Source organism: Psittacula echo (assembly GCF_963264785.1).
Source record: "Psittacula echo genome assembly, chromosome: 15".
Lineage (NCBI taxonomy): Eukaryota > Metazoa > Chordata > Aves > Psittaciformes > Psittacidae > Psittacula > Psittacula echo.
The window spans coordinates 7,897,584-7,917,078 of NC_137751.1; the positions used below are offsets into that span (position 1 = coordinate 7,897,584).

The following is a 19,495-nucleotide window of genomic DNA, read 5'->3' on the forward strand; positions in this document are numbered from 1 at the left end:
TCAAGCTGCATAGCTGCAAAGCCATTGTGCGTCACATCTTCCTTAGAGACAGACAACGGTATAGAGCTCCACAAAACCACAGGAAAAATAACTTCCTCAACCTCTTTATTTGATGGACACAGGAGCTATTTTGCAAGTGAGGCTCCAACACACAAGTGGTCCAACCTAAAGATCTAACACAATCCACGTTAAGATAAGCCAAAAGCAGACATCTGGCATTAGCAGTCTAAACTACACACAAGGTCCTTCCTGAATGATGCAGAAAGCTCCCACTTTCTGCTACAGGTCAGAAATAAAAACTAATTACCACCTTCACGATAGAGCCACTCAACCTTCTCCTCATTAGGTTTGCTAGAGAGTGATGCCTGTACCCTCTGCACACAACTCCTTACTCACCCAGTCCTGTAATTGATACCATATTACATCTGAAGAGCTGCATTAAGAAAATATTACAGTTGCCAAGCCCTGAAAAGCTGGGATGTGCTGGAAATAAGTTTTCTTTGTAGCTTTAATCTGGTCCACTTGCGTAGGGTCTTTACAGCATGGCCACGTACCACGTGTGCATATAGCCCTGACGCAGTCAGTACTGAGAATAGAAGATGCTCAACAAGCGAGGAATTACTCAGTTTTGGTTTTCAACAGGCTGTTCATGCACAGAACTCTGCTTTGTTCACACTTCTCATGTGCTGCTCTAAGGCAAAACTGAAGGCATCTTGCCACTGCAGATTAGGGTACTTCTCAAACAATAGTGAATTTGTTTTCATAAAATCCTAGAGAACTCCATTCACATCACCTCCAGTTTATAGCTCAAGAAAACAGGTACAGAGAAGCTCTGGGCATCCAGTTCCAGAATGAGCCTACAACTCCATTTTTAAAAAGTAAACAGCACTGAGCACTGTTTTACATGTTTGACGTACAGCTTCCCATGAGATCATCTGCAGCAGGAGCACGCGACACTTCTGCAACTCAACCCTCAGCCTGAGGACCCAGGAAACCAAGTCCCTCGTTGTTGCAGGAAAAGCAATTTACCCGGCGCCATACATGAGCCCTGCGGCAGATGCAGAGCAGGAATCCTGTCTCCTTAACCATCACTTTACCCCTGCTATTTTTCCATGACTTGCTTCACTCCCTCCCCTCCAAACCCTGCATCATGCAGGGCAGGGGTCCTATGGTACTACACAACCTCTGAGGAGAGAAGTGCCATGGAAAAAACCACATGTGATCCCGTAATTAGAAACTGCATCGTAACGCATACAGGGGGCTGAATTAAGGTTGCAGAGGAATACTGTAAATTAGATGCACATTTCTTGTTCCATTTTACTGCCTTTTTTTTCTTTCTTGCCCTCCCCCTTATTGGGCTTTGGCTGCACTTCAGATTAAGCTCCTAATAAGGGCTGGAGTTGGACGAGATTTTTCAGCCCATCAGATTGCAGCCTTCCAAGCCATTGAACTGAGATTCAAGCTGAACTTGAATTTTCAATAGTTTGGCCTAAAGGCAAGGGTGTTAACAACAGACCTGCCAACACCTTCTCTATGAGAAATGTCTGAAAACATGTCTGCACATCAAATGCTGCTCAGGCTCTGGTAGACAAAAGCCACAAAGCTAACATCTTAAATCCACCGCTAACTTGCTCAGCCAGTTCTCCTGCCGGTGAAGCTCATACATTCTCTCTGAAAATGCAGCAAACCGCTATATTCTCTCTAGGAAAATGGGGTTTCCCCCAACAACCCGAAAACCTGTAGTAGTTTCATTATGACAAGGATAAGGAGAGATCAGGTAAATCAGGTGGACAGGTAGGAAGCAGACACATACCAGTTGACAAAACGTGGTCTATTTCAGTGATACGTACCATGAAGATTAATGATACCACAGTGAAACACAGGGAGGAGCAATCAGAAAACAGTCTGTGCTGTAGCCAGCTCCTCCTACAAGCAGAAGAAACTATGCTTGGGCTTGCTTTTCCTTCCTAAACTTTTTTTTTTTTCAGTTCTAACAAACTATTTTTATTAATCTACACAATAGGATTCTACAAGTTAGCCTGAACCCCAAAGCAAGGAAGATATGATAAAACTGGAACACATCCCCTGTGCCAGAGGAAGCAGCCTGTGCCCAAGCAGAGGGCATGGCTGCAGGAAGCAGGAGGGTGGGTTTCCTCTCCTGTTTCCCCTCCTTATGAACTGCATCCTGCCTTACGGTACCTGGCAGAGCACAACAGGCACCAAAGGCAGGTCCTGCTGCGGGCTCCAGCCTGGGCAGACCCCAAACCACCCCAGTTTTGAAGCTATCCTTGCTCCAATATAATTTATTTCCTTTTTTTTTTGGCTAAGACCTCTGACTTCAGCAGTCTTTACTAAAGCAAATCCTGCCTCAATGTACAAACCTAAAGCACATCAGGCAGCTGAGCCTTTCACCTTCAGATCGCTGCATTGGTGGAGGAGGGCTTTAATGGAGACCTCTGCCAGTACCCTAAACAGACTTTGATTTGGGTGTTTTTAAATGTTGAAGTCTATTTTCTCAAGGACATGAATGCTTCAGCTTCCCTGCCACCAACATCTTTTCTATGTCACCCTTCTAGCATGGTGGGGCTGAAGAGAGCCATGGCCATCTACTGTTGTCAGGGCTGGATGCAGCTAGGCAGCATTTAGAAAGTGTTCTTCTCCCTTCGATGACAAACAGTAGAGAAAAGGAAGATGGTTTCTTGAAGTGCATCCAAGGGAAAGTAACCCTGCTAGAGTGCCTGGCAGGGCATCAACAGCAATGGCAACTTCAGCTTTCAAAGAACAGAAATAAGACTGGAGCAGGGGGTGGGGAGATCCTGCAGGAGCCAAGGTGCCACTAATCCCATGGATTGTTTTACAAACTCCAGCTACTCTCCAATGAAATTATATCCTCCACAGAAAAATCATCTGGCTCCAACCTCTTTTGCTAAGTGGACCGTAAACAGAATGGAGCAGAGCTCATACCTGAGCAGCAATCAGGCTTGGACAGGCTGCGACAGGGAGGAGAGCAGAGGGATGGCAGCCAGACCACTGGGAATTTGCTCTTCTCAGACGGCTGCTGCAGAATCTTTGAACCCCACCAAGCAAACAAGGCTCTTCCAACACAACAGGCAAGTGCTGGCTGAGCTGGCACAGTGCCTCTGCTCACTGTGAGGAGAAGGAGAGTGCAGGGGGGAGAAGAGCGCAGCAATCGCTGCAAAAAGGTCTGGGCTTGATTAAACTTATTTTCTTTAGTAACATTTAGTTACGCAAGGAGGGAAAAACCCTGCAGTGTTCTTCAGTGGCTCTTAACGGGGAGCTGGAGTGAGAGTATTCATTCATCCCATTAGCTGAACAACAGGCACTACTCACATTGATATCCATTTCTCTGTTGGTAGGTGTAGAAACAAGAAACACTGAAATCCTTGACTAAATGCCAATTCCCAACTTTGAAATCAGGTATCTGGCAGCAATATGTCAGCGTGGTGTACTCTCCATGGGAAGTACACACTGGTTCGTATAGCTTGAAGCTCTGAATGAAGCAAATGCTTTTAGGAATGGTGCAGAAAACCAAAACAGAATTGCAAGAAAAGGGACTGCCCATGCTCATGTGAGGCAGGGGGTTTCCTCTGTAGCCCAGTGTCCAATTTGCTCAGCTACAGAATAAGTTTCATTTCTTTTTACAAGGTTCACAAGGCAATCAGCCCACTGTGCCAACACTGCACACGTCACCAGTGGGCTCTGCCTGGTCTTCAACTACTGCTAGGCTGATTATAACCCTTTAACAAGAGGAGTAAGACAGCAGGCACAGCACCATCCTGTGCACAAGCTGCTCAGAGCCAGGCACTGCCTCACCAGCTGCAGAGCTTCAAAGCAAACATCCACATGGATGATGATTCACATACACACACCTTCAGTGCTGGCCTGCGCAGATACAGCCTTCTGCACAAGGCTGGTTTATCCTCAGGGCCAGCAAATGCCACGAGAGAAGCTCACACAGAACAGCAAAGGCAAGACAATCTCTAACTGTGCTAACTGCTGGAGTAATTAGAAAATTAAAGTCCAAACTAAATACCACAAGGCTGAACATCAGCAAAGAATCACTTTCCCTCCCAGACAGCTCCCAGGAGCTGTCTCTCATAAATGACTTCCCTATCAAGAACCACCCCTGCTGACGCATCTCCATGGGCCTGGACAGCCCTTTCAGCAGATGACAAGGAAAACATCAGGAATTTTTCTTTTCAATAGATTGGACCTTATTTTCTCTTCAGAGCGGCAAGATGAAAAGACATTTCTGTTGAGCAATTGAGTTTTCCCCACAACAGACACGAGCTGGCACGTTCTGAGCAGTTTGGTATTTCAATCCCAATTAAGTAACATAGTAATTGCGGCACCTAAGGGTTTCTCAGCTCCCTAAGAGGAAACACTTTATACATACAGATTTTCCTAGCTTTACCACTGCATACTTAAGATGTGGATTGAGGGATGAATCACAACTTCAAATTCTTCACTAATAAGCCTGGCAATCAACACTGCCACTTTCTGGCAACAAATCCCTAAAAATCCCTGATCTCCACCCGTGATGTCATCTATGAACAGCGATGTGATTTATGTCCCATGGAGCACTCCTGTCCTGCGACTCTTTCACTGCGGGAGCAACTGGGTAAAAGGATTTGTTCTGGATAATCCCCTCTCCAGCTCTCAGGACCCAAGAAGAGGAAGCAGCCAGACATGCACTCAGCCAGAGATGGCAGCCACCACTTGTATACAACTTATTCTCCCACAGCCACATGCCAGATGTAAATCAAATCTCCAGTTTCAAGCCTTGGGAAGAAAAGGCAGCATCATGAACACAGAAAGGAGGTACGTGAGCTCTGTGGACTGGCATCAAGGTGATGTGCATCCCCATAACCAGGCAGGCAGATGCCCAGCCCTGAGTTTTCAGCATGTTTTAACACTGGGTAAGATGGCCACACAAAGTGCATCACATCATGTGGAGCACAGCTGTGGAGGACTCCACTTGCCTTCCCTTTCTGGATCCCAAACTCCTGTGCACACAAGGTGGGAGGCATCTCCGCCAGCCTGGCTTGTCACTGCATGCCAAGCACCCACCCTCTCCCTATGGAATGAGGGGGATGCTTCCTTAGATAACCAGCTGTAGAGTAAAGACTGTCTCTCTCTAATGTGGTTGTCTGAACATGGCCCAGCACAAGAGACCTAGAGCCACTGGTAGGGCTGTAAGCTCTGCCTGGGGGTATTATTTTAATAATTAGAGGGATGGCCACAGACAGAGCTGGAATTTGGTGGCCTCTTAACCTAGAGAGTTACTGGGTTTTATGCAGACGACTCCACTTTTTCAGCTGTGAAGACTTCAGCAAATCCTCAGTCAAACAAAGAGACAAACATCAAAAACAGGACACTGGATGCAACCCAACACAGAACCACCGCTTAGCCAGACTGAGCCAAAACCCAACATAAACCGTGCACGGCTCATAGGATGGTGCATTTTTAAAACAGAGTAAAATCTGAAGCCCTCCTGTGATTCAGAGATGGGCTGTCTGGAGTAAAGTGACTTTCCAGGTGAGGCACTGCTCCCTGCTCCAGCCTGATCCTCACACCTCTCCATCCATCCATCCATCCATCCATCCATCCATCCATCCATCCCCATGCTCCTCCCACACTCACCGTCCCTCTGTGAGATGTTTCTTCCCAACCTACCACGTCACCATCTTTCCATCTCTAGATCCACCAGTCCCACACAGCCAGTGAGGACATGCCCACAGGGATGGGCAGGGACAGCCACCTACCCTTCTGCTTCACAACACAGCAATTAACTGGCTTGAAAACTGCCTCTCTAGGCAAAAACCCCTCCTGAGAGCAACCAGAGTGACAGACATCTACTTTGTGCACCACCTAAGAGATAAGCACCTTTTGCTAAGTGAGGCCCTGGATGTTCCTGTCATGCACAATAATTAAACCATCTGTCGGGAGACACAGCGAGTTAATGCAGATGGAGGTGGATAAAGGAATGAAATCGTTCCACTTCAATCCCCACAGCTAAACAAAACCTAAACCAGGTCAAACCTAGTGAGGAAAAAAGTACAAGATTGAGAAAGATTGAAGAAATCTCGTTTAACAATTGACTTTCCCAGTATTTGCCAAAACAGCAGAAAACCAAAGACAAAAAGCACCCAAGCACGCAGTGAGCCAGGATCAGGCTCCCAAGAGGACAGAAAGGCATAAGGGCATCACTGTGCTGGCAGGCAGGAGCACGCACAGGATGACCATCAGGAAAGCACTGCAAAAGATGTGGCCTGTGGGTCTTCAAAGGCAAGGGGGAAGCAAAATTGCTGGGACAGCAGCCATAGCTTTTTCTATTCCTTTAAAAAGAAAGAAGTCAAAGCTGTGCCATACGTTAGCACTTAAGTAGTCCCTGCCCTCAAGTTTCCCACCATCTGTGCAACACTCAGAAACTCCCCGACTCATTTAATTTATTGCTGTGTGCCTCCGCCAAAATCAAAGACCTAAATATCAGTAATCTTGGTGGGAGGCATCCAGCTGCTACAACCCATTATAGGAATAGAACACACAGTATTTGTGCAGGCTTGCATTTAGAAAGCTGGGCAGCAAATCTTCCTAGGAAAAGCTTCCCATGCTTTCAGGCTCGTGGATCAAGCTGCAGGCATTAAGACCTTTCCCCTTCTATGTTTGTGAAATCCAGGGCTTAGGATACAAAAATGGGTCTTTTCTAACCCTGGAACAAACCGATTTTGGAAGCACGCGGCACTATGGCGGCAGCAGCGGGGGGCAGCGGCTGGCGCAGTGGTGGGCAGGGAAGCAGAGCACAAGCTCAGGAGCTGTGTGGGGCTGGAGAGACTGGGCTGCTCCCTGGGGAAATGGGGCACTGGGACCTGGAAATCATGGTGGCAGTGGCTGCTCTGGTCACTCACTCATCCCCCAGACCTCTCTCCTCCCAGGCTCCCTGCCCATCTGATGAAGACAGCAGGACTTCGCTAATGTATGCAGCTATTTGCAAAGCTCCTGAGCACAAAGATTATAGGGAAGAGCTCATTACAAGTAGCCTGTAATGTAACAGCAATGAGATCTCTGACAACCACAAGCCTGAATTAAAAAGGGAGCACCCTAAAAAATAAGCTTGTAGAGTCATCAGCCTCTCAGAAGGAAACAAGCAGAGCTCCCTGCCCTCTTAAAAGCACCAGATATCAGCTGATAAAAGAAGTGCATTCCTGCAAGCTAAACACCCAGGCAGTACTTGCAAGGCAGGACTTGTAGCCTGATTTGCTTTGAGAGTCTTAGAACAGCAGTCAGAAAAGCTTGGGGTGGGGGTAGGACATTTCTAACCCCCTGGTGACCTGTCTGATGCTGAAATCCCATCAGAAACAAGTATGTGCACAAAGAGCATAGTGCTGCTGTCACCCAGATCACAGGCTGGATTTGGAGGGGTAAGCAGAGGGACTGGGGGCCCCATGGGCCCCAACACCTCTTGGACTCAGTTGCTTCTCAGAGGCTGGAACAGTCACACAAAGGAGGTTTCATCTGCTCCACAGCTCCGACAGCAAAGCTGGACATTGTCTCCTTCTCACACAGCTTGGTCCATTTCAAACCTGTTTTACCCTTGCTGTCTTCCTCTCGGCTCACTTCAAGTTGTCTTACCCCTGCATACAAGAGAGCAGCAGCCAAGCCAAGAGAGGACAAACTGGGACTCATGGTGTGGCCACGACCCTCAGCGAGGGGCAAATGGATGCTGACCTGCAAACAAACCAGCACAGCCCACAACCAAAACTCTCTATGCACACCTCCAACCCAGCGTGCAACCTTTTAACTAGCAGTGAACAGGAGGGGATGGAGCTGAGATCCCTGGCAACACTACTAAAAAATCACTGTTTCTCCTTTTTGGGGTAGAGGCAGAATAATCCCTTTGAACTATCAAAGTGGGGGAGAACTGACATCTGTTCAGATTCAACTGCTTGGGTCTCACTGTTTCAGCTCCAACTCATTCCCAGCGGGTAGGAAAGGTCTCTAGCTTTTATTCAAAGGCATTGTCTTTACACAAGGCCTTTCAGCAGAGGATTGCAAAGAATCTTACAGACATTTAATTGAAACTTAAGACCTGTCCAGTGAGGGAGGGATTATAAACAGGCCTCAGCTCAAACAGCGGCTCACCAGCACAAGCATCTCTTTCTCCTGTGTGACCAAGGCATAGGGCTCAGTTGCAGGAGTACAGCAGTTCCAGCTTCACCAAGCCACTAAATAAGCTCTAAAACTCTAATCAGCCTTTGAAGAGCTGTCAGAACAGAGGGGAGAGACCAGAAGCGCACTGCAACAGGATGGGGAGGCAGGGACCTATCTCCACTGACCAAGCCACAGCAAGGAGACAGGTCCAGCTTGTGCCTGAGACACAAAACCATAGTTTGTTACCCCTCTGCAATTCAAATACTATACATTTCCAAAGCATGGCACTACCAGGGACCAATTCATCCCTCCCAAACAGCCCTGGGCCAAAAAAACGGAAAACCACTTTTTATTTCCTCCCACTTACCTATGGGGTGAGACTTTTGCATGTTGAATTAAATCTATTTAAACAAAAGTAAGTTCAGACATCTGCCTTTGCATAGTGTCAGCTGCGAGAAATGAGCTAACATCCAGATGCAGTGGCATGTCAGGATTAGCCCAGGCTGGGGCAGGAATGCTTCCATGTATGGAAAAATATTGGAGCAGTGAAACCATAAGCTTGGAGCAGAGCAAAGTGAGAGGCCCTGTCAATGAAGTCGCAGGCTCAGGTTTAGAGGATTTAGCAGCTCAGATCCGCCATAAGATCCTCAGCACGTATTACAATAAATTTCACACTAGTTCCAAAAGGACTCCCATGGCAATGCTGTGAGTTGTGAGGGTGAGATCCTTCACCCATGTGTTTGCTCTGGAAGCAGGGCTCAGACCACTGGGTACCATTAACGCTCCCCCACACTGGGCACAGGCTTGGGCGTTGATGGAGTGGTTCTGGCGAGTCCAAGGCTGCTGCTCACACTTGCCTACCCCTCAGCGTCTGCCTTCTGCACAGCAGGATTAGTGTAAGCCAACTTGGAGCTGGCATGTGGGATGAAGAGGTGGCAGTTCAAAAGGAAACACTGAGCCGGGAGCTGGTGTGTGCTTCTGCCAGCATCATGGCATGGGCAGCAGTGCTGAGGCACGGGGCAAGAGCCCGTGCAGTGTTCTCAACTGGCCCGGCACAAATCAAGAGGGCTCATTTGTCAGCATCCTGAGTTAACGCTAATGAAGTAATGGCTATGACTTCATCTCTCCGGTGGGAATCTCTTGGGAACGAGGGAGAACTAGAATTGCTCTCTCCGGCTCGCTCACGCAGTTGCAATTCATTTTGGTTGCTTTCTACTCTCTTCTGCAAACATTACCTAATTCTCACCCAGATTCTTAAATCCTTGCACTGAAACATAAAACAGTGCTCCCTTCTCAGCTGTCAAAGCCCAGCTTCGCAGAGATCCCTCCTGGCAGGATCTGAACCCTGGCACTGGCTGCCATCCCTTTCCAGGGGGGAGCCTCACCAAGCACCCACTCATGTCTGAGGATGCCGTCAGCTGTTTTTTATGCCTCAGACATGCAATAAAAATCTGGTAACTCTTGGCAAATTCATTTTAAATAGGGACCTTTGCACCTTTTCTCCATTAAAGCATTTTAAAATCAGGCTGGACTTAGCCACAGCTGCAAAGACAGGCAAAATGTCACCAGGGGACCCTGGAGTTTCTCCCCTTGGCTGGCCAGGACAGCTTCAACTGCTGCAGACCTTCATGAGCACTAAACACACACAATGATGTCTCACACTAACCTGTTGCTACAGCACTTTGACAGCCCGGAATGCTGCTAATCCTTGCCCCCAAGCAGCACCAGGGAGCCTCGCTACCTTCCTCGATACAAGCCTTCTAGGTTTGCTCTGCTCTGGGTTTGCTTCCCTGCGACCCCGCTGAAGATGCTCTCCCTTCTCTCACCATTCCTGGTCTCCACAGTTGCAATGGCACCTGTGACTTTAAGTGCATCCTTTATGAACCAGATTCTCCCTGGTGTTTAGGCTCTGTGCACCTCCTGCTTCGGCAGGGAGCCAGCACCCTTGCACTCCTCCATGCCTCAGCATGGGCTCCCATTGCTTTGTTCTGAGGCCAGAAGGGCTTGCTGAGCTCCAAGAAGGGCCTTGATCAGATTGCAAAAGTCCTGACGCAACTGAAGCAGTCAGTCACTCACACTAAATAAAGACCACAAATTCTTTACATATTAATTGTTGGTTGCAATTGTTCACGGTGTTAAAAGACAGACGTGAGAGTATGCAGAAACCATTCCTGCATCTTTTTAGTTCCACCCTTCCATTGACTGAGCACTCTAAGCCAAATCATAAGACACTACATTTTCCTTTGGAAAACTGAGATGATGAAAATGCGATCAGCTATCATACAAGATGCTCATGTTGTCATCTGGAATACTTGTGTAATTCACTGTCCCACAAGAGAATTTGATATGTATATTTGCTTATTCGTCAACTCATCCTGATCCCAGTTTCTCCACTTGCCATGTCTGTACCTTAAGACCTACAGATTTAACTCTAATTGTGTTTCTCACCCATAGAGAAGCAGCAGTTCCAGCCAGCATGGAGGAAGCTGCCCTGCAGAGGTAGCTCAAGACAGTGTGGGAGAAAAACCCTCTCCCCAGCTGAACCCCAGATGGGAATGGAGTGGAATTAATGTGCACAAAGCCCAAGTCATAATGAATCCAAGCACCCTGCCCATGCTGGCGTTACTCCCCCCTTCCCTAATCGTTATTATCTGGAGATGGCATGAACACAAAGTGATCTGTCTAGAAAAATGTTTCAAATCTATCGTGCATTACGCTGTGATGTGCCATGAAACCAGTTTAGAGAATGCACGCAGCTATAAAGTCGTGACTACTCAGTATTCAACCCAGCCTGAAAGCTCAGGAGTCAGGTTGTTATCTGCTGAAAGCGGGGGGGAACCTGAAATGATCCGTGAATAGTTCAAAGCTGCAGTTAATTCAACATCTCTACTTTCAAAAGCATAAAAATCACAGATTCCTGGGGTGTGTAAGCTTTTTAAAAATGACAAACTACTAACTGTCAAATCAAAGCAGCAAACAGAAATCCACATGGCTGATAAGACAAATAGTTGCATTTTAAAGAGTAATTAAATATCACTTTGGAATATTTTGCTTGGAACTTGTTTCCCTGATAAAAACCGGGAAGGAGGAGGAAGCAATCCGCACGCACCAACAAGCTTCTCACCAAGCAAATGCTCAGGCAAATGCTGCTCAAACTTGTTTTCTTGAAGTCGGGAGTTCAGCCCACTGTGTCACACCCTCCCATACGCCCTCAGTTTCCCTATATCCCTACATGTCACGTCAAAACCCTAGCAATAAGGAGCAGACAATTGCTATGTTGAATCTGGCTTGCTGGGGAGCAGGGTGCACAGGGCTGGGGCGAGAAACCCCCTGGTCTAATCACCAAGAAGTGCAATATCTTCTGACTTGACTTAGATTAAAACCATACCCCAACTTCCATGCTGGGAGCACTGCTGAAAAAAACAGGAATGCAAAACAGAGTGCTCTACCCAGATGCAATTCAGAAGTGAAACCCTACCCCAGCCGCATGAGCTAACCCTGCCATACACTGCTTTGAAACATTAAAAGTATGTCCATGAGAAAGGATCAAAAAACTCCAGCTTCAAAACGCCCTGCACTTTCTCAAACCTCAGACCTGCCAACAATGAACTCGCAATGGATTTCACACAAACTTTCTCAGTACTAAGGAATAACTATAAGCACTGGTACACAGGTTCATTTTGAGCATTAAACAAGGAGACAGCCTACTGCATTTCAAACTAAAATGTTATCAAACCGCTTGAAGAAGCCGCCATCCAAAGGCAATGCAAACCTGATGTCAGGTTTTGGGGCAGGACTTCCAGAGCCCGCTCCAAGACCCAACTGTGCATGACCAGCCAAAGCTCCCACTGCTTCTCCCCACTGCAGAGTCAGGAGGATTTGGTAAGGGAAAAGTATCCAAAGACTTTCAGAGCAGGCCCTCAAACATGGGCAATTCCCAACTGAAGGATGCAATAAGCAACACAGCAGACAACACATCAGCAAGACATTTAAAATACTAATTCTCCCCTAGGGAAACTGCTTGGGCAGGTTTGGATATACAGGGAAATCCAACCTCCAAAGGCACCAGGGATGCTTCTGCAACTATTGCAGGCCTAGGACACAGCCCCCAGACTTGCTGTCTACTGATGGCAGTGTATGCTTACAAGGATTAGGGTTTTGGCATAAATGATTGCTAACTGTATGGAGGATCACTGCAAAGCTGTATAAAACATACTTAGAAATAACTGGGAAAAGTGGCATCAACATTAGACAATGTTTTGGCTTCACTGTCATCCACACAATGTGGAAATACTGAATAGCTTATTCCTCAGTCATAGTTCACTGTTGTACTTCTCCAAAATGACACAGAAATACACTCCATTGTTTTGCATTTTCTTCTGTAAAGCTGTTACGTGTTCAGCTCCTAAAAGAATGCATTTTGGGAGAGCAGCTGTGCACTGATTACTTTGAAAAGTAAAGTTGCTTGCTTAGTTCTGCAACCTGAGAGTAACAAATGAAATTGTCAAGCATGTATTTTTAAAATGAATGTTTTCATTTCAACATCTGGATTAAGATGCCACAATGAAAAACAGCACACGGGCTTCTCTCTGCTCCCTTCATACATCTCCCACTCTTATGTTTCAGAACCAGCGAGTTTCAAAGCAAACAAAGAATCAGTTGGTGCTGCTAATGCCTCGCTTCTTACTCAATAGCCTTATGTCATGAAAAGACCATATTTTTTAAATCTACATCGCCATGAGCCAAAGACTTCACATACATTCCCCCCCCAGAAATACAAAGTCAGGAATACAGCTGAAAGTGATTACCTAGATATTTTTATATGATGCAACTCAAAAGCTGCTTCAAGTGATTTACAAAATTTTCTGTTAAGACAAATCCCACATCTGTGCTGACCACTTGCCTCCCAGATCTCGGCAGATGGCGACTGCAAATGGAAAAGTTACGAGACCCTGAAAATCAGGATGTATCTGAAACCCTAATCAAGGGTTTGAGGTTTCCTCCCCCACAAAAAAATATGTGTAGTCTCATTTAATGACATTTCTACCTCCTCCCCATGTTTCTTGCACAAACTCTACCTACAAAACTAGCACCTGATGTCTTGTTAGGAGAGGCTCCCACAGTAGACAATGTTTTTAAGCAGAGGGAAAGAAAATGCTCTTTCCTTGGGAAGGTGAAGGGAAACATAGAACATTATTAAAAAAAAAAAAACAAACAAACAAAAAATAAAGGTATTTGTTGTAAAAGACTTCACAGAGATATCTGCAAACACAAGAGGCTTGTTACATTTTACCCATTGATCTTAAGACCACTGTCTTATGGTGGTGCTGAGGTGTTCTTCCAACTCAGATCACTCACCGCTGTAGTCAAGCCACTAAAACAAAACTCAAAACTACCAACTTGCTCCCTCCTTCCCCCTCCTTACAGCAAGACAGAACAGAGATCTTCACACACAAAGATTACATGTCTCTACCACACAATCAGCAAAAGACACATTTCATGTGAACATGGGAGAAAAATACATAGAGCAGGGTATACAAATCCAACTTTTAAGACAAAGGAGGACCACTAAGTCCCAACCAAAGTGTATTTACCAGCATGAGCAAAGAGATCCTCAAACTGTTTTCAGATCCTTGCCTGAGTAATCACAGAAACCTAATCAACATGTTTTCCATTTATTTAAAACCAAAGCAGAAGCATTTCAGCTCCAGTGGGAACGGGTTTGCCTTCCCAAGAAGAGTCTGGGCTACACACAAGCAGATGCATAAACACAACGGAAAACAAACACAACACAAGAGGCAAAGCACAGACCCTACACCACTGCAGCGCTGTGTGGATGCACCAAGTAAGTGTAACTGGAAAAATCAAGATTAAGAAGAATGAGGAAGGCAACCGGGCCAAGTAAGGAACAAGCAAAATCAAAGGCAAATAAACAACAGCAAAAGATGAACTGCTCCTCTCCCAGTGCAGACCCACTTAGAGCCTCTCCTCCAGCACCCTAACCCTCCTTTCTCCCACTGCTATATGGACCCGTATGAGAGGACCTACTTCACAGAGAATGACGAGTAGGCCAATTTATGTTATTTTTTAGCAGAAATGACCAAAATGTCCCACAAAAGCACAGCAGGACAACACGCTCCTGCTCACCTCCAAAAGCCTGCATGGTGTAAGCCCACAAAGAGCATCTAAATTCATCCTGAGTGTAGGTGGACTGCACCAGGAATGGTCTAGAGCTCACCAGAAGTCTAGGATCCTTCCTACAGAGAGGACAGTCCTGCCCCGCCACGGCGCCAGCGGACATCAGGGTATGTAGACAGATGGGGGCTGTTTACATTACTGAGGTTCTCAGTAGTAATCAGGAATTAAACCTATTATTAAATCAAGTCTCCAGAACTTGCACAGATGTTCGTGCAGATAACAACAGGGTAATGTTAAACCAAAACCCCAAATGAAACAAAGATAGAGAGCAACAGCTCTCCCTCACGTTCTGCTCAGCAATGCCAAACATTATTGGAAAACAAATCAATTATCAACAGTTAACGTATAGCTACCCAAATCCAGGGCTGAACAGCTTAATTGATGGCTGTTTATCACAAGGTAAAGGCCTCCAATGTAATTTGGCACTTACGGGTTTGTCCTTCAAAAATAACCGCAGTAATATGGCTGGCTGTGGCTCAGACGGAGGCATAATGCCATCATCCTCATTAATCAAAGGCGTTCCTCACGTCCAGATGTTTGCTGACTTGTACTGCTTTCTTTTATTACTGGTTTGGAGACAAAAATTGCTATATGGTAAAGTTACTCAAATTCAGCTGGTTGCTGCAAGACGCACAGACTGTTATGTCCTTGGTAACTGCATCCCAGCATTATTGAGTTACTGAAACATTCAACGAAGAGTGGCTGTTTTCTTTGACAACTCATACTCATTTCACCAATAACCATGAGAGTAAGATGCTATTTTACTTTTAGGACTGTGGGAATTTTACTGCAAGCCTGGAAAGGAGGCTGGTTTTTAGGACCTACATTTGACGCTCAGGGTTTGGAAGAAGAAAATGTAAAAAATCACAAAGTACACCTGAGAAAGACAATGTGCACAGTGATACGTGTCTCAGCAGGAAAACAGGACTGTAATAGGCATATTATTCAATAATTCTGAGCTGTAAAGTGATCTACAGCCAATATGCGATAGGAAGCCATCTCTCCCCAAAGCTTTCACATCCTCAGTAGATAAGGCAACCAACCCACAATGGGAAGCACTGGCTGGAAGGGACCTCTGGAACTCTTTGAGCCCTGCAAACACCACCACCGGGCCCTGCCAGGCACAGCTTTGCCCAGCCAAGCCCCAAAACCTCCAAGGACACTAGCTCCGCAACCTCCAGGGGCTGAGAGCTAAGGGACAGAGTTCAGCTCCCTGCCTGCTGTTCCCATCCCTACTCTGTATCCCTAAGATCCCTTTCTTTCCAACAATCTGTATAATTCTCTGGGGGTTGCCACCCATCAGATTTAGGAGCAGCCTTTAGTGCAAAAGAACCATAACTCAAAAGGACTGCCTACATTTTTCTAATGCTTTTGTTTTAAAGTAAATTAAGTCCAGGAGGTACCAAACATACGCTGGACATTCCCAGCCTCTGCTGGCATGTTTCTGAAAAACAGAAAGTTTGTGCTTTTGTGGAGAGTCAGGTCATTAACCCAACTATGTAAAAATCAGCCTATTATACAAGGGAACTTCTAAGTGCCTGAACTACAAGTTATAAATCTCCTGTTTAGAAATCTGATATCCTGACATAATTGCCCTTATAACTTACAAATAGGTTCTCTGTTATCCACAGATTAAGCTTCTTCCAAAGCCGTATCACATCTGCTTAGTTTTGAAAATATACAGCACGAGCTTCAATTACTTTACACTGCGCACAAAAATAATCCTGAATTTAATCAGAGCTTCTTGAAATAAGAGTTTAAGACCCCATAATCTTTTTATTTCATGTTTTCTTGCAATCCAATAGATGGAAGTACTGGCCGGCATGTAAAATGAATGCCACCACCCACTTCTATGATTTCCCAACCATTTAACTACATTGCAGTGGAATTTTTAAAGCAAATATGTCAAGCAAAAGCCCCACCACCTAAATAATCCAAAATGTTCTGTAGGGAAATGGCCAGCTCCCAATTGGAACCACAATCTTTTCAAGTCCCTGTAGGAACAGGATTTGTGTTTAAAGAAACTGGAATTAAACTGTGATTTCTCTGAAGGATGAAGCTCCTTTTGCAACTCCCCTTTTTAATGAAGCTGATCTCAGGCTCCAACCTGTGACCACTCATGCAAGCTCCCAGTTAGAAGCGCCTGGGCTTACGGGGCAAACTGAGGGCCTTCAGCAGCATCCTTCAGGTACACGGCATTAAACGCACAAGAGTGTTTGCAAGGGGCTAAGTGACCAAAAACCTGCAGCAAATGAGGAAAGCAAAGCCATAAGGGTTTCAACCCGGGTACACCTCTCCTCAGCAGAAAGGACACCACCCGGCGCAGCCCTACGACTGTCAGCTTTTCCTTAAATGACTCCTTTGCCTCATTAACAGCCCAAAGTGCCGACAGAGGAGGGCTCTGAGCCACGACCAGGAAGAAATTGTCCCTTTCATCCGGACACAGCCTCGCAGATCCCATACACGGGGTATGCCCGAGGGGGTTCAGCCACCTCCTGGCCCCGACTTTATCCCAATCCCTGCTGAAGCAGAGAGTTTACCAAGCGCTGAGCCAATGCCTGTCCACTGCGTTCTGCCCAGCAGCCGGAAAGACGCTTAGAAACGGCCCTGTGGGGCACCATCTTTTTAATTCTTACTCAATAGCTGACAGAGATTAGGTTTGTAAAGAGGGGTTTGTGCTTGGTTCTTTAAAACTACCAACGTTGCGAGGTTGTTGGGATCGGGAAGCCCAGCCTTTGCCTTCCTGCCCCTCACAGCCTTCCCTGCCTGGGTCTTACAGAGCGCTTTTTGTCTTCTATCTGCTTTTCAGATTAAACTGTTCAGATGAGGAGCTGTAACTTGTGGAGTGTGTGCTAAATGAGACAAATAGCAAACGACATCCCACAAACTCCCCCGGCAGCTCCGTGACGAGCCGGGCTCCAACTCCCTCCTCAACCACCAACCGTCCTCCCGCAGCTGGTCATGGCCCCCTTCTGTGCCCAGACCCACGCAGGAGCCCACGGGCACCCTGTCCACGCCAAAGCCCGTTTCCCTCAGCCCTGGTCCCACACTCCAGCCCTGAGGAGCAGCTCCTCACACCCCTCACCCGCCGTCCCCGCTCCTCTGAGGGGACCCCTCGAGGCCGGCGGGCACCCCTCTAAAACCGACACCCCCAGGCCGGGGTCCTCCCCTCCCTCCTCGCACGGAGCCGGCGGCATCTCCCCGCCCGCTGCGGCGCGCAGGCCACGGGAACCGGAGGAGCCGGGCGAGGCGGCGTCGCCCCGCGGGACGGCGGCCGACATCCCCCCACCGCCCGCTCCGGTTCCCCCCGGGAACTTTCTGGAAGGCGCCCACTGCCACGCGGCCCCGGCCGAGCCCCGCCGGACCCAGACAAAGCCTGGGGCGCGCCCCCCCGCCCCGGCCCGGCCCCGCGGTCTCACCTTGCGGTGCTTGTCGGCGAAGGGCAGCGCCAGCCAGGGCATGGCCCGCACGGCCTCCTGCCACTGCTGCTGCTCCTGCTCGGCCGACACGAAGACGATCTCGAGGCGCTGCCCGCCGGCCGCAGCCGCCTCCCCCCTGAAGCGCCCGTAGAAGGCGGCCAGGCTGGCGCCGAGCTGCGCGCAGGGGCCGCCGAGGCTGCAGCCGAAGTAAAGCCCCACCAACGAGACCCCGCGGGCTGCCAGCGCCGACACGGCCACCTCCTCCCCGTCCGCGGCCACCAGCACCTCTCCCAGCACCTCCGACAGGGCGCCCGCCATCCCGCCCCGCTCCGCTGCGCTCCCCGCTCCGCTCCGCCCGCCACCGCCGCAGCCCGCGCCGGCACAGACCAGCACAGCACAGCCGCGACAGGGGGCGCTGCCGCTCCGCCCGGCCCCGTGCCCGCCTCCGCCTCGGGCAGCACCGCCCTGCGCCCCGCACGGCCCGGCCGGGCCGGGCCCGGCCCCTCTAGCGCTGCTCCGCTCTCTGCGGCTCCCCACACGCGGGATGGGCCAGCCCGGCCCTCAGCGCCGGGGTCAGTAGCGCCTAGGCCGTGGGTCAAGCCCCCGGGGGCCTCACCCAGGTTTCAGCCCATCCAAGGCCCGGGTGAGGGGTGGCAGGAGGGATGGTGGAGGATATGGCCGCTGCCCACCCGGGCAGGGGAAGGCCTCGCCTCACCGCGCCGTCCCGCTGCCATGGTTGAGGGTCAGTAGCTCGTCTTGCCCCGGACAAAGGAGCGGCTGAGTGTGTTTAGTGTGGAGAAGAAAAGGCTCAGGGAGGGACCTTATTGTTCTCTACAACTACCTGAAAGGAGGTTGTAGTGAGGTCGGGGTCAGTCTCCCAAGTAGTGACTAATAGGATAAGAGGCAACAGCTTCAAACTGTGCTAAGGGAGGTTTAGATTGGATATTGGGAACAATTTCTTCCCCAGAAGGGTGCCCAGGGATTGGAACAGGCTGACCAGGGCAGTGGTGGAATCACCATCCCTGGAAGTGTTCACAATCAGTGCAGAAGAGGCCTGCACTGGCATGGTTTAGTGGTGGCTTGGCAGTTCTGGGGGTCAGCAAGGGTAGAGCAAGCTTTCACAAAGCCTGCAGAACTAAAGCGTTCTCCTTCTTTGTTTTCAAAATCTAATGTAAATGTAATGTTTACCCTTATCAATGGCAGGCAGGAAAATCCCGAAAGCCAATCCAGAAGTGTAAACACGAGGAAATTTGGCTGCATTGAATTACACTGTCTGGCTGGCTGGAATACAGCAAGGAAATAAAGCGTAGACTCTGACATGCAAACCAGGCTTTAAAATGTGTTTGCTCTTGGCAATCAAAGTTTGTAATCTGCAAGCCTGCAGAATTCACTGTGGCTCAGCCACCTCGGACTGATGTCTGTGTGTCCATGCTGCAGATCCTGACCTGCCTGTCCTTACCAGAAAACACCTCAGCATGCAAACACGTATTTGCCACTCTAACACACCAAGAAACATGTAAGTGTGAAAACAGAGGATGCATTGGGGGCTGAAGCTTGGGGGTTTTGATTTGGAGCATCCACGTATGTTCTCCAGAGATGCACAACTCCATGGGCACTGCAGAAACACAGGGAGAGCAAAGGGGGTGCATGAGTTGGACACCTCCGTGTACTGCTCGCAAGAGCCTCAAAGCAGCACTCTTAAATCT

At 48.2% G+C, this 19,495-nt stretch overlaps 1 protein-coding gene across 1 annotated transcript in view; it reads right to left on the reverse strand.

Moving 5' to 3' along the window:
• The window catches only part of NXN (nucleoredoxin), a gene marked incomplete at both ends in the record, with an annotated part of 50,399 nt that extends 32,292 nt beyond the window's left edge, over positions 1–18,107 (reverse strand). Inside the window, one exon of the mRNA XM_080630044.1 lies at positions 17,790–18,107. Coding sequence (XP_080486170.1) covers positions 17,790–18,107 — 318 coding nt within the window. The remainder of the gene's footprint in view (positions 1–17,789) is intronic.
• Positions 18,108–19,495: the final 1,388 nt, after the last annotated feature.